General features: G+C 41.1%; 1 protein-coding gene across 3 annotated transcripts in view; it reads right to left on the bottom strand.

The window, feature by feature from the left end:
• Positions 1-14,073, bottom strand: part of sec16a (SEC16 homolog A, endoplasmic reticulum export factor) — a 35,280-nt gene extending 21,207 nt beyond the window's left edge. For 2 of the 3 annotated variants that reach the window (XM_053240433.1, XM_053240434.1), the window contains exons 1-7: positions 13,863-14,073; positions 5,034-7,955; positions 4,269-4,402; positions 3,476-3,555; positions 3,231-3,372; positions 2,520-2,688; positions 912-1,077 (exon numbers count right to left, since the gene is read on the bottom strand). In XM_053240433.1, coding sequence (XP_053096408.1) covers positions 912-1,077; positions 2,520-2,688; positions 3,231-3,372; positions 3,476-3,555; positions 4,269-4,402; positions 5,034-7,907 — 3,565 coding nt within the window. In that variant the 5' untranslated portion in view covers positions 7,908-7,955; positions 13,863-14,073. The remainder of the gene's footprint in view (positions 1-911; positions 1,078-2,519; positions 2,689-3,230; positions 3,373-3,475; positions 3,556-4,268; positions 4,403-5,033; positions 7,956-13,862) is intronic. The other variant, XM_053240435.1, reaches the window with a different exon arrangement.
• Positions 14,074-16,994: the final 2,921 nt, after the last annotated feature.

Here is a 16,994-nt window from a genome sequence, read left to right as displayed (position 1 = left end):
ATAAAACTCAGCACGAGGAGGAGCTAAACATCTAAAAATCTTCCATGAAGCCTCTTATTGCTTAATAATAAGTAGGTTACACCTTTTGGTATCAGTAACGAGAGGTACAAAAAACATGTACTAGTACTTGGTCTGAAAAAAAAGTATTACTGATGTATACCTAGTCTGTATACATACAGTGGGGTCCACAAGTCTGAGACCACATTGAAAATCTGGGATTTTCTTCCCATTTAAAATTGGAAATAAATAGAAGGTTTTAGTATTTTGAAATATTTAAAACAAAGAAAGTAAATGTTCAGTATCTTGAATAGTTAATATTCAAGATTCTGCACTATTTTTAGGTCCCTATTTAAATATAAGCAAATTTGTGATATTGACCACGTTAACTACTTTGTACAAAAGGTCAGATTTTCCACATGCTTAATCTCTTCTATTTAAACGTGGTCAGACAGCATGCCCATGAATCTGATGCAAAATGGATCATAAGGTTTTGCAGAAACTTGTGGAGTTCATGCCAGCTTGAGTGCAAACGGTCATTAAACAAAAAGGGGACATATCTAATAGTAAGAAACTCTGAAATTCATGTAAAGATTCTACTTTTGACTTTTAAGTTGCTGTCAATAATATAATTTGCAATAAAAACTGTTGTATTAAATTAGAAAAGAATGCAAAATAGAAGCATTTGTGCTAGTGGTCTCAGACTTTTGGACCCCACTGTATATGGTTACCCTGGAATGCAGACTGTGAATACATCGAAAAAAAAATGATAATAAAATAAAACAAAAATTTAGCCTTCTCCTGCTCTAACACAACCATTTGAACCACAGCTGACTCAACTCTTTCTCAAAACACTAAGACAGCCAGCATATTTCTTGTTTTCACCAGCAGTTTAGATAAAGTGATGTAGTTACCCTGTTCAGGGGCAGCCCATGTGGAGTTCGTCGCATCATACTGGTTGTAATTCAGGGTGTCTGATTGCTCTGGGAACTGACCATAGGAATAATCTACAGGCAGTGTGGTCGCTGTGGCTTCATAACCTGCAGCAACAAGATCCGGCTGACTCCGGTACACCTGACTCTACAGATAGAGGGAGACATTAGGAAAAAAAAAAAAGAAAAGCAAAAAAGTAAAACAGTTTTGTCAATACTCTTGTCATGGTTTTGACATCTGTTATGTATGCTTAGTTAGCCAAAGCAAGTTTTCTCTGTTTCTGTCTACTGAGATTTTAAGGTAAATCAGCATAGTCTCACAGAATACAGAATATTGCTTCTTCCTTGCAAGCATGGGTTCTGAATACTGATGTGGTATTTGGGAGAACGTGGGGACATTTTCTATTTTCTTTAAAATGATTAGTCTGAATTCTACCCATTAAAATGCATTTTTGTTGATATGCAGATTTTACACAGCCAAACCTATAGTGCTATAACATCCACTATAACATAGTGTCTCTATTACATCCAAACAAAAGGAAAAAGGTTGATATAGTGTACAGAATACCGTGCTCCTATATTAGCTACCCTCAGACCATAGCCTCATATCATCCACCCTGGCAGTAGCTTCGAAGGATTGGTTATTACTAAACTAGGAGTATTCAACTAAAATTTGTGACGTTCCAGTTACACCAAACTCTTTCTCACAAAGGTCCGGATAAGCAACTACCATCACTAGCAACAACAGGTACCTTTAATGCTGCACAACTAATAAGTAATTATGTTTTTGCTTAAATAACTAGTAGTTATGTTTTTGCTTAAAAAATTGACATAAATGCATGTGATTAGAAAAGCCACAAAAAGGCCGGGCTGATTCACATTTAGAAACTGAATCTAAACATGAATCACTGAACTACAGCTACATTGTTGTTGTTGTTTTTTTTTTTACATAGATCTCTGCTACACTATTTTTTCAAGCACTTGATGCCTTTTGTCAACCCCAGTAGTAAAAAGTCATTGCGACTTTTTAAAATTTTATATGTATGAATCCCTCTCCAATTCATTCAGATTTCAACTATTTTCTGGTAGGGGCTTGCTCAAGAGCCCAACAGTAGCAGCTTTGCCATTCTGGGATTCAAACTCATAAACCCAGAGCTTTGACTGCTGAGCCACCATCACCCCAAACACAGGTATGAATACACATATATGGTATGTAAAAAATCTCTCATATCTACAGAAACACTAGCGAGAAAGGAGAAGAGACATTACACACACAGGTAACCAGGCATGCATACAGGCAACCACACACAAGAAACACACTTGCATTCACATACAATCTACTCTAGAGGGGAAAAGAGATATTGTTACAGATATACATACAAGAAGATGTGTGCAATGTTTTTATTGTGGATAAAAATACATGTCACATGGGATAGAGAAAGAGGCGTTACACAATAGACACATAAACAAGAAAAACACTATACACATCTTATCTGCCAAAAAGCTTTGCCCCTTGCACCAATAAATGTTTGTATATCAACATATTACTCACACAGACAAACACAGAGCGAGAGACAGAGAGAGACAGACCTGCTGTGAGCGGGAGCTGAAGCTGCTCCGGCGGCTGTGTGTTGATCTCTCACTGTGAACAGAGCGCCGTTCCAACTCATCTCCGTATGTGTCCCGACGACGGCAGTCGTCATCAAAACTCGAATCATAGCCAGGATAGTAACGCCATGGGTCATCATAGCCTTCACGCCTGAGGATGGTTATTATGGAACAAGCGTGTGTGCACTTTTTTTTGACAAAAGTACATGTACACATTCAAAATTTGTTGCTGCGTACCACAGGTGGACATTTCTATGATGTTTGTGAGTTTGGCTATGACCATTGTTAAGTAACTCATATAAACAGTACAAGACTATATTAAATCTTTGAGGAAGTAAACATAGTTTTTTTTTGTTGTATCAAAGTTTGTTTCTTTTATCTAATTATAAACAGTCATCTATTTGACTTTTAATATTATAATTAGCCATAATTACCATAAATGACTCTAATGCAGAGCAGTGCAGTCACGTCATATTCACTATCAGGTTAAACCTTATTTTATACAAAAAAAATAAATAGATAAAATAAAAATTAAAAAACCTACTGTGGTGAGACGTATAATCAGTAGTCTGTATGTGCTTTCATAGTTTACCAATATCCAGGTTTTTTTTGACAGAGATTAAACATAAACATCACATACCAAAAGACTCAGTCAGGGAGCAGGAAAAAAAAAAAGTTAGCATGGGTGTATACCTGTTGGAATACTGTTGGCCGAAGTAGGGGTCTTGTCTCCTGTAGGCCTCAGGGTCATAGTTATACCAGCCATAGGCCTGATCATAGTAACTTCGATAACGGGGGTCATAAAGAGCATTGGGGTCATACCACCTGTTCTGATCTACACACAAATTAAGAACCAACAGATTTTGTTTTGTCACACACAATCATGTATACACAGAAAAAGAGAGAAGAGTTATAGAACTGTTTATCTATGTACTTACCCATGTACTTATAGTAATTTGCATAGTAGTCTTCATAGGCACTGCGGTTAGACCTGGGGTAATCCTCAGCATACCCTTGCCTGAAAGGGGGGAAAAGAGAGAGAACAAGGAAGCAAATCAAACACTGAGAGCTTCTGCTCAAAACAACTAGGAATTTTGTTTTCTCCTCCAATCACAAAGATCTATTAATATAATCTCATTTATATAATACTTTCATTCACTGTTAGAAAACAGTGAATCTTGCACATGTTGTAGGGGCTGTATAGACCAGTCAAATAATACATTCATTTGTTGAGACAAAACCAATTCTGCAGTCAACTGCACTTTGTGTAAGACTGGTTATTATGCTATAAGGAGGATGTTGTTGATGGACATGAGCTTTCATGCTGCACACTCTCAGTTCCAGAACAAACGTTTTCACCTGAGCTGCCAGGTTGTCCATACAAATGGACTTTAAAATTGTTGTGTCCTGAAACAGTGTAATATGCAAAACAGATTTGTTCTTTTGAACATTTACTGCACTGATACATTTATTTTAGGTGTTAACAGAGTAGTCTAAAAAACATTAAATAGTAATATGTAGCCTGTGTATGGCTGTTAATCACCATCTGATTTGACAAGATCTGTGCTGTTGTTTATCAGTATTTAGGTGCAGTAAGAAGACACAATGACCTGAACCAGTTTTACTTTAAGTATTGAAAAGGTGTCTGAGCAGATAGGTAAAATTAATAGTTGTGCAATGGCTACAACACTGTGCGACAAAGTGGTTGACCTCTGCGCACTGATACCTTACCTGGAGTTGGGTCGGTCAGAGTACTGACTGGTCCTAGAACTTGGCCTCTCTGGCTGTCTGTCTGCCTCCCGGTAACCAGGGTTTGGTCCATTGTACCGGCCATACCGGGGATCTGCCCTTCGATATGGGTCATCCTGCAAGTAGAGTGGGTCATTTTAGCATATAAACTTAATTAAAGGCTCCAGAGTGGTGCAACAAAAAAGCAATCGCCTTGTCATCTAGAGATTGTGAGTTTCGAATCCCAAACGATGCCAGAGCCACCTGTGGCCAGGAGCCAAGAGAGCTCTCAGGGTGGGAGGGATTGTATACTCTCTCCCCTGTCACTCACAGTAGTACTAGCCAATTGCAGGAGTCTGGGAGCTCATGCATGCAGAATAGGGCAGGCAGAGCTTTCCTCCGTGTGTGTAATGCCCTGCCTGTGACTCTACAGTTCAAAAAGATGCAGAGGTTGGCTTCAGGTGTCTCAGAGGTAGCAAATGCTAGTCCCACCCTTCCCAGGTGAAGTTAGCTAGTGGGTGGGAATTGGGAAGACCAAATTTAAAAGAAAATGGGGGATGGGGGGAACAAAAATAAAAATATTACAACCAGTGTAAGCACACTATTGTGGCCTCATGTTCCACATAAATTGAATGAAAAACTACAGATTCAGAGCTCAAATTGTGTTCTTTTAAAATGATTTTAGTGAACAATTTATTATCTGTTACCTCAACATTCCTAACATCCCTTACTTTATAGATCATTTAAATGAAGGAACTTTAAAAATACCTGGTAGTAGTGCTGAGCCCTTGGGTCCATGTGTGGGTATGGAGGTGGGAAAGGATGCCTTCCATCCTGGTACTCTGCGTAGTAGCTGCCAAATCCAGGTCCAGGAGGCATGGGAGGTGGAGCACCATAACCATGCTGACCCCCAGGTGCAGATGGGGGACGCTGGGGGTCATGTGTACCAGCAGAATTTCCAGATTGAGGAGGATATGTGGAGGATGGGGTGGTTTGAGAAACAGATGCAGCCTGTGGGGGAGGTTGATATTGTGAAGCTGGATGAGCTGGATTGGAGGGACCAGAGGGGCCATTGCTAGATTGACTGCTGGGAGGTCTAGGGAGATTCGGGGCTGGTGGCTGAAGCGGAGGCTCACTATCCACTCGTGCCCCTTGCTGCGCATCTTTGGTGACCTGCAAGTAAAATCCAGCTGCATTATTTACTGGGGCGGGGGTAGGAGCTGAATGAGAAGGGGCCTGATTTGTGCTCTGTGTTTGGTGCATAGAAAAATCAAGCAGTTCATAATTTGAGCGATGATTCTGATTGATGGCAGAAGCAGACGAAGGAATTTGTGAATTAGAAGGTGGAAGTGATTGGCAGTCACTTCTCGGTGATTGGGCCTTCAAAGTAGTAGACTGGGCTGGTTGGACAGGAGGTGGAGCATCTTGGACTTCTTGTGCCAGATTTATCTGACTCTGGCTTGAAGATGGGTGAAAGCTTGGTGTTTGAGAGAAAAGGGGAGGTGGATGATTGGCTGAGTGGGAACCCTGTGGCAATTGACTCGCCACTTGAGCTTGAGATGGTGGCTGAACAGGCACATTTGTTTCCTTGGGACTCATTTGATTGGTTGTTTGGACAGGCATCTGAGGAGAAATCACCGTATAATTGGAAGAAGGTGTGGCAATCAAGACAGGCTGGTTTAAAGCCTCAGTGGGAGGCGTGGACACTAGCAAAGAAGCATAGCCCAAACTTGCCTGAGGAGTTGAATCAGGCGGGTTCTCAAGGTTCTCTGAGTGAGACTGTGGATGTGCCCTGGGAGGCTGCAGATCCAGGGGCCCATCTTCTGGTGGCTGAATAATCTCAGTACTGGGCTTACATGATGAAGCTATAGTAGCAGCGAGAGGAGGTGCTGCAGGTGCCAAAAGTATATTAGCACCAAGACTAGCTGCATCACTTTGAGCCCAGAGGGTTGTGGCAGGACTATCACAGGGTCGTCGCGAACCCTGAGCTCGAGACGAAGGCCTGCGATCCTGTCCTCCAGGAAAGTAGATTGTTTCCATATTGTCTGGAGGCTGCTCTAAGTTGCCAGGCAATATATCAACTCCACCTTTTTCCATTACCATTCTAGCACGGTCAACTTCAGCAGGTCTAACCCCTACGCTGTGTGATCGCACAGGCTCAAAGGAAGAGTTAGCACTGGCCTGGAACACCCCAACTGGCTTTGGAGGGCTGGGTGTGGGGAAAGTAGGACTTGGCTCTGGAGCAGGAGCAGAATCTATCTGTTCAAAGTAACCACCAGCAGAAGGGTGGGATGCTGGTGTATCAGGGGGCCGTGGGCTTTCTTGTTGGATAAATGTCCCGACAACTCCCTGATGTCGTCGAGGAGGGTGGCTGCTACTGTGGGGGGCATGACCACTGCTGTGACTGACATTGCTATAGCTGGATGAGACACTTGCAGATCGTGCAGGACGAGAGGCGGTGTCAGGTGTTTCCAAGTTAGGCCCTGCCTCATAAGCATGGCTTGATGGTGGTTCATTAGGCAAAACTTCCTGATTTGGAACACATTCCAGATTCTCAACTGAGTCACATGGACCTGCAGTCACTTTGACATTCCCAGTTTCATTCAAACACGGATTAAGGGTTTCATTTACTTCTCTGCCTTGTGGAGGGTGGGAGACCCCATTGACATGGCCCTCACCAGAAAGAGTCTCTTCATTTTCTACATCATTGCCATGAAAGAACATGGACAGTGTTCCAGGGTCAGCAGATGGAACAGTATAGGGAAGGGGGCAGGAACGGTGCAAGGGGTCCTGTGGAACCTGATTGAACCATGGCTCTGAGGCACCACCTGTCTGGCTGAAATAGCTCTGGGCTGAAAAGTGAGAGTTTTGTAGCTGGAAAATTGTTGGCTCACCCATATTCAATAGGGCTGACTGACTATGATTCTGAGTGTGTGACTGAAATGGGCCAGGATGGGGCAAGGGGGCAGGTGGAGGAGCCTGTGCCTGGGGGTGTGCATGAAAAGGCTGTGGTGTATCACTGGTTGGCTGAAAGTAGTTCTGAACAGAAGGAGGACGACTGCCATGATCAGGCCCAGAATGGGATGGAGCAGGTGGTGTGGGCTGAAACGGAGGTGTACTTTGAACTGGCGGGGTCAAGGCTGCTGGGGGAGCATGCATTATGCTAGAACTGAAAGGAGGAACAGAGTTAGGCAACTGTGCAATGTATGGCATTGGTTCTTGGGAGCTGAAATAGCCAGGTTCAGAAGAATGTGGGTTAGAGGCCAATGGAGGTCCTGAAGGACCAGGATGAGGGGTGAAAAAGGTGTGTACAGGACCAGCTATTGGCACTTGTGCTCCTGATGGTGGGCCTTGAGGTGGACCAGTCTGGTTAAAACCTGCTGCGAGAGGGGCTTGCATAGGAAGAGGATTACTGTTTAGAGGAGGAGTCTGGTTGCTTACTCTTGCAGATGGAGAGCCTTGCCTCCCAAAGGCAAAAGGGTCAGTCAGTGGCTGTGAAGGTGGAGCTGATGCTGCATTGGAGGCCAGTGCTCCATGCTTGTGTGGTCGATTTCTCCTGAAAGCATTTGAGCCACCAGAGGTAGGTGGCGGTGGTGGTGTACCACTTGCTCCAGGAGGCGCAGTACGAGGAGGGGGTTGCATCTCTGCTAACTGATGCAGGCCCCCAGAGCTCAAGACAGAAGACTATCCCTGGTGAGAAAAAGCACAAACATTGTTTGGTTTAATTAGAGTAGAAAAACTCATGTCATAATAAGTATATTATCATCTATAGAACATCTTAGCCAAGTTGATTTACTGTTAATTTCACAAAAGGATACTGTTTCCAAATAATTTAAAAAGGAAAACACTACATTATATAAAAATATACACCAGGTAATTTATGAGCAACACCCACCCAACCCCCCAAGAGACACACACACAATTATTTACACACAACACAGTAAAATGTGGAATGAGTACAAGTGTGATTCACAAGGTGACACATAGCTAACCTTAGGTTAATGACCTGTTAAACCAGGGACCTACTTGTTTATGCTAAAGTAATTTCAGACAGTCATCAAGGTCACAGGCCAAAGGCAGGCAAAGCAGATTTATCTTCACCACCTTAAACATGCACAATCCATATAATGGCCATGTCACTACTCACAATATACCTTGGATACATGTGTGAGGTGTCATTTTGGCAGGAAGAATGAAAATGTACATTGGGCTGTGACTATATTGGGCTATGTAAATACATTTCATGTACTCATATCCTGAATAACTTCAAAATGGACCTGTCCATGCATCATAAGAATATTACTGCTACATGTAAATCTTTTTATTACCATGAAAATTCTAAAGGCATCTAATTTGCTGATGATGAGGATGAAGAATGATTAAATAAATCCCAGTCACCAAATAACACCCATTTATAATACCATCTCCAAAAAGACAAATGAGCATTCTTTTTTGCAAGCACACTACCACATCTAAAACTCACAGGACACACATGCAACCTCATGCTGGATACACTTCCTAATCTGATAATCGTTGCATGCTGAGGGTGTTATTTATCTCAGAGTAAGGCTACTGATTCACTGTCACATAACTGTGACAGTGTGTTAAACTGTGTAATTGTTAAATGCAAAACATGGCAGTAAAGTAATAGGCATTTTATCCACTTTCACTAATAAGTGAGTGTTAAATTTTAAAATCTAACACAGTTTTCAGGTAATGCTTCAAGATATATGTCTGTCTATGCCTGTATTTGTAAAATATGTTAATAGGACTTTTGAATAGCATTTTAAAATATTTATTTAAGTATAAAAATATGATGTCGTATCTGACATCCCTAACAAAAGGCATGTCAACTACACTCACTGGGCACTTTATAAGGAACACTTGTTTGTTCATACAACTATTCAATCAGGCAAACACGTGGCAGTAGCACAGTGCGTAATATCGTGCAGATACATTTCAGGAGCTTCAGTTAATGTTCACATCAAACACCAGAATAGAGGGAAAAAAAAGGTGATTGCAGGGACTTTGACCGTGGCATGGATGTTGGTGCCAGATGGGCTGGTTTGAGTATTACAGGAACCTTTGATCTCCTGGGATTTTTATAAAAATCCCTCTCTAGTGTTTAGACAGAATTGTCCGGAAAAAAAAACCCAAAACATCTAGTGAGCGGCAGTTCTGTGGGTTGAAACTCCTTGTTGATGAGAGATGTTAGAGGAGAATGCTAAAACAAAGGCTACAGTAACTCAAATAACTACTCTCTACAACAGTAATGAGCAGAAAAGCATCTCAGAACACACAACCCGTTGAACCTTGAGGCGGATGGGCTAGAATTTGGGTTGCACTGATGTCAGCCACCTGAGGCTATAGTGGGCACAGGCTCACAGAAACTGGACAGTTGAAGATTGGAAAAATGTCACTAAGTCTGATGAATCTCCATTTCTGCTGCAACATGAAGCCAGAGTTTGGTGTCAACAGCATGAATCCATGGACCCAACCTGCCTTGTTGGCAAGTGGTGGTGCTATTTGTCTTATAGTGGCTACTTTCAGCATAATAACGTGCCATGTCACAAAGCACAAGTTGTCTCAAAATGGTTCCATGGACGTCACAATGAGTTCAGTGTTGTACAATGGCCTCCCTGGTCACCAGATCTGAATCCATTAGAGCAACTTAGGGATGTGGTAAAATGGGAGATTCACATTATGAATGTGCAACAGACAAATCTGCAACAATTATGTGATGCAATCATGTCATCCTGAGGAATCCATGCCATGTAGAATTGAGGCTGTTCTGAGAACAAAAGTTGGCCCTACCCAGCATTAGTATGGTGTCTCTAATAAAGTGGTCACCGTGTGTATGTGTTTAAAAAAAAAAAAAAAAAAAAGACAGACACAAAATTACCATTTTGTGTCTATATATCAAAGAGCAATTGCTATTTATTGATTTTATTTGCATTTAATTTAATATCATTATGTAATAATAAATAATAATAATAATAATAATAATAATAATAATACTTATTATTATTATTATTATTATGATCAAACAATATGTCCGTCTTTATACCAGCGTTTATTCATTGCCTAATAAGCTGAGAAGCTGCTCAGATGCCTAACCTATCCAGCACTCATTCCATCTATCCTTTATATAATTTTTTAATGGCAAAGAATCTTCATAAACTACTAGAATCTATTGTATTTACAGTAAAATTGGAATCCTTGATAATAGTGCAAGCAAACACCCTGACTACCTCTGCAATTATAACCTAATCTATTTATACAACAACATTAGTGACATGTTATCAAAGAATTATACCTTTACAATGAAAAACTGAATAATCACTTCAATCATAATCATCAACCACATTAGTCTCATCTTCTGAGGTAAATGACTCAAGACTCAAGAAATCTCTCTTCACTCTTAAGCTGGTGTTGAAATAACGGATGATAAATTCAGTGTGTTCTGTTCTGTTAATGCAAAATTTTTTCAAACTTTATCTACAGCCATCTCTACAGTGTAAGCAACGGTGCATGTGCATCACAGATAATCTGACAGCTGGAATTTATACCCATAACCAATAAATAACTAAGAATTTGATCAAAGCATGACATACACTGTGCAAGGAAAGCACACTTCTTAGCTAGCAACTAAAGGCGTTTTCAGACCTGTATATCTGTGCTTTGTTTTCCGAAACAGGAACTTAAATTATTACAATTTTGCATTTTTTCCTTGGCTTGGTTCGCTTTCACAAGGCAACTTTTCAAAGCGTACCAAAATGTACCAAAATTTGCAAATGCAAATCACATGTGAGTAAACGGTCCTCTCATTGGTCAGAGTGTGCCTGATTATGTTCCAGGGTTCCGCTCATGGTGGTCATCCATCAAGATGGATAGTCAGCAGCTCCGTGAGTTTATTGTGGCTTTCTTTTTAGCCGGCATTATTATAATTTATCAGTTTGAGCAGGAATCAATTTATCATGGAGTGATTAAAGCCCTTCTCCTTGAGAATCTCGTGAAACACGTTGTAAACCTTGGTGTTTTTATGCGTTTTTGAAAGTTGTTCAAAAATATGTTCATCAGACCAAATATCAATGAGGCATTTTACTTCATCTTTGGCCCAAGTTAAACTGCGATGCATGTTGCGAGCCATTAGCATAACGTAGTTCCCATCATGCACTGCTATAGAAGTTGGTTCGTTGGTCTGCTGGGTTGGATTGCTTTCTCACCACAAGTTCATTCAGGTGGTCTCGTTCAGGTGGTCTCGGACCAATTCTTTTGGTGCAGATCCGAGCACGACTGTCGTGTCCAAACATACTGAACCAAGGGAGAAAACGCACCAGGTTCCGAAACAAACGCTCCAAATGAGTCAGGTGTGAAAATGCCCTAAAACATCTTTGGGCTGACTGACCATTTTTACAACTGTGTTTGTTAAACTTCTTTGTTAAATCTCGCTAATGTGATATAAACATTTCTACACAGTTCGGAAATTTATTTATGTTTATACATAAACGTATATTTACGTTTTTTAACTAGAGGTGTCAAAGTATGTCATAGCCTGAAAAAATCTTTTGTGTCAAAACCCAGTTACTCATAATTTCCATCAGTGACATCCAATGGGTTTTCGCAGGCTGCCACACAAATATAAACATACAGTCCTTGGCGTTGTGAGTGTTAAATTATTTAGCCTAAAACAGAATATTCTGAAAATATGTGGTGAGTAAACTGAATAAAGCAGCCAAATATCTTGTTGTTGAAAGTAAGCACACTGTTCCTTTAAATATCAAGCCAATGGTAACTAGTAAGAAAAACTGGTGACAGTGTTGACTAGGGTAAGACTTTGCTGCTTAGTTTGTCTGTTACAATAAGCAATGAACACTTTTGAATATTTATCTAAACTAATGAATATCCAGAGGAGCATAATGGTTATGTGAACACCATTTACCCTAGGCAGGTTTTCTAGTTTCCCATGACCAAGTGATAAGGACGTTCACTTGCAGCAGCTCTGGTTCAATCTCCACACATGTGCATCAAAGCAAATCCAAGGCAAATTGCCTCAGAACGAAACAGCCTTCTTAATTCAACCAACTGTCTGGTGAGCTGAAAGTGTACTTTTACTCAACTATAACTCAAAATAACCTTTCATTCGTCTTCAGTAATCACTTTATCTTGGTCAGTGTTGCTTTATCCTGGTCAGGGTTGGATCCAGAGCCTATCCTAGGAACACTGGGTGCGAGGTGGGAATACACCCTGGACGAAACAACACAATCACACTCGGTGTAATTAGATGGAGTTGCCAATCCGTCTACTCCACACAGACAGCATCCTGAGCTCAGGATCGCAAAACACAATGCCTGCTAAAGTTCATTTTGGGCTAGGAACTCCCCAACATGACATACAGGTAAAGTCGCGGTATTTTAAGGCAATATTGTTAATAATACCAAAAGCCACACTTAAGTACAATAAATAAACCCCCTGCAGAGCTTTTATGACGTCATTTCCTGCTCGTTTACACAACAGAATTCGGTGAACTGCACAGTGTGAGTGTCTGTTAGGGAAATTAATATCAAGAACAGGTGTGTGCTGTTGTGTGAACTGATTCGGTGTCATAAGTGTTATCTCCACCCGAATATCAAATACAAGTGACTAATTCAGTTGTGGCATTTTAAATCGTGACTTTCACAAAACCACTTTCACTACTAACACTACAGACAGTGTAGATGGAAAAAAAAAATAATAATAAACTAAAATAATGTCATTCTTTTTCTTTTGCTGGACAAGTAAGTGGAAGGATCTAGTACTTGGATTTTTTTTTTTTTTTCCATCAGACTGCATACTGAAATAAAGACATATATAGAGATGTATGGACACCTGTGCATCTCTCACTGGACGCACGTTTGTTATGGTTCCTCTGACATCACTTCCGGATTTAACACGTCTCTTTAAAGCTAGCCAGCTGATTATTTTTTAATAGCCTCTAAATATATATATAGTCATACCAACAAAAACCGAAGCGGTAACTTCAATTCAAGGTTTAATTTAAGGTTTTAAGGAACTAGACGACGTTACAACAGCTAGCATGCAGGCTAGTTTAAAAGTTACTTAATGCTAGCGCTATATTAGCATGAGATACCGGCAATCCTTACAATGCATTCTAAAACATCAGCTACGTGTTACAACAAAGCACGTTAGAAACCTGAAATAAACTGACAAAACATTTGTCACACTTCAGACAACTTCAACCAGTAATAGTTTAACTAATCATATAGTTAGATAAGCGAGGCGAGAAGGATTCAGCTGGAAGCAAAGGATTAACGCAGTTCAGCTAACTAGCATATGCACCAAAATACCAATCGAATAGCCCTTTAACAAAGCTGTAACTTAAAATCCGTCAAACATATCAGCAAGCTGCACACAAATCGTATATTATGAAGATTTAACCTGAGTATTTTCCCCAACAACTAGCTGCTAGCGACTCGCAGCCCAACTCACATTAGCTAGCTAACTAGCATTTGACGTTAGCATGCTAGCCCAGACAAAACTGCAATACAGTATGAGATCTTGCAAAGGTCAGATGAAAAGAGCAACACAGAACATTACCTCTGAGCTTTAGCTTTACTGCTAAGCCACAAACTCGGTAGATATGATAGAGCGTGTTATTCTTCCAGCTGTGCAGGACGTTAAGGCTGACACTTGTCCGCCATCTTTGCGAAGCACATCCTGAGCGACGTGTACATGAAACGTCACGATGCGCCGCAGCTACCAGCGCACGAGACGTCACTTTTCCAAACAGAGGAGCGCCACGTCCTGTTTGCACTGCAGCGCCTTGCTTCAATGTTGCAATGAAACTGCTGTATTCTGTTCTTCTGAGCTATTGCAGCTTCCAAAGAAAAAAACGTGGAATTCAAGGAAATTATTCAAGCAAGTGATTTAAGTGGTTGTGAAAGAACACCTGTCAAACAGACCGGATACTAAAGGGAGCCCTCTGCTGTCAGACAGAGAGAGAGAGAGAGAGAGAGAGAGAGAGAGAGAGAGACAGACACAGACAGAGAGAGAGAGACAGAGAGAGAGAGAGAGAGAGAGACAGACAGACACAGACAGAGAGAGAGAGACAGAAAGAGAGACAGAGAGAGAGAGAGACAGAGAGAGAGACAGACAGACACAGACAGAGATACAGACAGACAGACAGACAGATAGAGAGAGAGAGAGAGAGAGACAGACAGACAGACAGAGAGACAAGCAGAAAGACAGACAGACAGACAAACAGGCAGTGATACAAACAGAGAGACAGACAGACAGACAAAGATGAAGAGAGAGAGACCGACAGACAGAGACAGACAGAGACAGACAGATAGATAGATAGAACAGACACTATATGGCCAAACGTTTGTGGACATCTGACCATCACACTCATATGTGGGCCCCAAACTACAGGGTGTCCCAAAAGTCTCCATGCATACGTGCCTTCATCAGTGGATGTTCACGGACGAACACTTCTTGGTTGGTCCGCAACACTTCCAGTCTTTTTGAATTTGTTAATAAGTTTGGCAGCAGTGTCATGTGTAATGTGCTTGCCATGTTCCCTGTTAAAGTCCATCGCAACCTTATGACAGCTTCCTAATCCAGCCATGAGAATGATTTCAATACGTTCTTCTTTTGTCAAAGGCAGGGTCCCTGGAGGACTAGTGGTTAGGCCACAGCGCTCTCACCCGGCCAGGGAACCAGCCCCAGCCACTGCGGTTGCGTGCAACAGTGCGGTCTCAGTGCCGGTCCCAAGCCCGAATAAAATTGGGGAGGGTTGCATCAGGAAGGGCATCCAGTGTAAAAACTGTGCCTGTACTGTCACAATGCTGGAAGCAGCCATGCTCCAAAATCTAGTGGAAAGCCTTCCCAGAAGAGTGGAAGTTCTTATAACAGCAAACTGGGACTAAATCTGGAATGGGATCTTCAAAAAGCACAGATGGGTGTGATGGACAGGTGTCCACAAAATTCTGGCCACAGAGTGTATACATAGCTTCCTGTTGCATACACTGCAGGATCTGAGCTTCTTCAAAAAGTAGAGTCTGCTCTGTCCCTTGTTGTAGACTGCCTCATCATTATGTGTCCATTCCAATCTTCTGTCAAAAAAAAATCAACACAAAAATATTTCCTAAGACACCAGGTCCTAACCCTGGACCTGGAGAACCTCTTCCCTGCACATTTTTAGTGTTTTCCCTGCTGTAATATAACCAGTTAAACTCAGTAAACTGGTAATTAACATATTAGTTAAATCAGGTGTGTTTGGAGATTAAAGCTATTTTATATTTTGTATTAATTGTACATTATTCTACATATATAGTCTGGTGGGAGGGGTGTCTGGGATTTTTTCCTCTATGGAGACTTTTCCATGACAGAAAAGCAATCACACTGCAGTGAGCTCTAAGTGTTTTTAGTCATATAAATACTTTTAACGGATTTTAGTATTAATTCTGAAAAGTCTGAGGATTAAGGATCTAGTGCAGTAGGAATGAAGAAAGAAGGAGCCAGTAAGAAACTATAAAGGGCGTTCCTTTATATGGAGAGTTGTATATATGGATGCTATTATAGACGTTATATGGATGCTTCCTGGATAATGCTTTCAGGCTCTTCTCCCCTTCTCCAGTTACAACTACATCCCAGAGCACGGCAAAGAGCCACAAAATGGACTTTGACTGCATTTCAGTGTGCCACGTGCGCAACGGAGTGATGAAAGTAAAATGCGGTGCTATGGGAATTGCATTCACCTGCCAGTTGTAACATTTACTTCTTAAACAAAAAGCAATTTTTTTTTAAAATTGTTTTTCATTGAAGAGATAATGTGACATAAGACCAGTGCAATGAAGGTTTTGTTTTTCAGGGTAGAATAGTTTCTGTATGTCACAAATGAAAAGCAATACAGTTTGTGTAGTGTATTTCACATAGAATCGCACAGTGAAATGCAATGCAGCAGCATGGATTGCCCTTAATGGTGGATAATATTCACTTCTGACATGCATTGAGCGTTTAATTCTTAAAAAGCAATCCCCCGTTGATTGCTTTCCACTGAAGAATAAAAAGATAGAGATGTAATAGCAATGCAATGAAGGTGTTGCTTTTCAGTATACAGCGCTGACCTCATGCTCACCAATGAAAATCAGGCTGAGTATTGCGTTTCACACTCCAGTGTGATTGATTTTCTATCTGGCATGGAATATTCTCCATATTTATCTTATAATAACCGCAAATGGGTCTTAGTGATGGGACTTCCGGTACTTTTCGGCAAGTCAGATAATTTGGCTCAGCTCACCAATAAGAGCCGACTCTAAGTATGTATTTACACATACTCATTGTCGACTTTAATAGGAACAATACAATACAATCAGCCAATCATGTGGCAGCAGCACAATGCAAAAAATCATGCAGATCTACTTTGCTGAATCTGTGCCCATGATAGCCTCAGATCCCTGTTCCTGGCTGACAGGAGAGGAACCCAATGTGGTTTTCTGCTATTGTAACTCATCCTCCTCAAGTTTGATGTTTTGTGCATGCTGAGATGCTTTTCTGCTCACCACAGTTGTAAAGAGTGATTATTTGAGTTACTCTATCTTTGCTGGCAGCTCAAACCAATCTGGCCATTTTCCTCTGATCACTCTTATCAGCAAGGTGCTTCCACCCACAGAACTGTCTCTCACTCAGTGTACATATTGTGTTTTTTTCTTTAGTTTTTCATACCAT

This window comes from Pangasianodon hypophthalmus, chromosome 15, assembly GCF_027358585.1.
Source record: "Pangasianodon hypophthalmus isolate fPanHyp1 chromosome 15, fPanHyp1.pri, whole genome shotgun sequence".
Taxonomy (NCBI): domain Eukaryota; kingdom Metazoa; phylum Chordata; class Actinopteri; order Siluriformes; family Pangasiidae; genus Pangasianodon; species Pangasianodon hypophthalmus.
The sequence above is the reverse complement of the archived record's forward strand: the minus strand, read 5'-3'. Positions and strand labels throughout refer to the sequence as shown.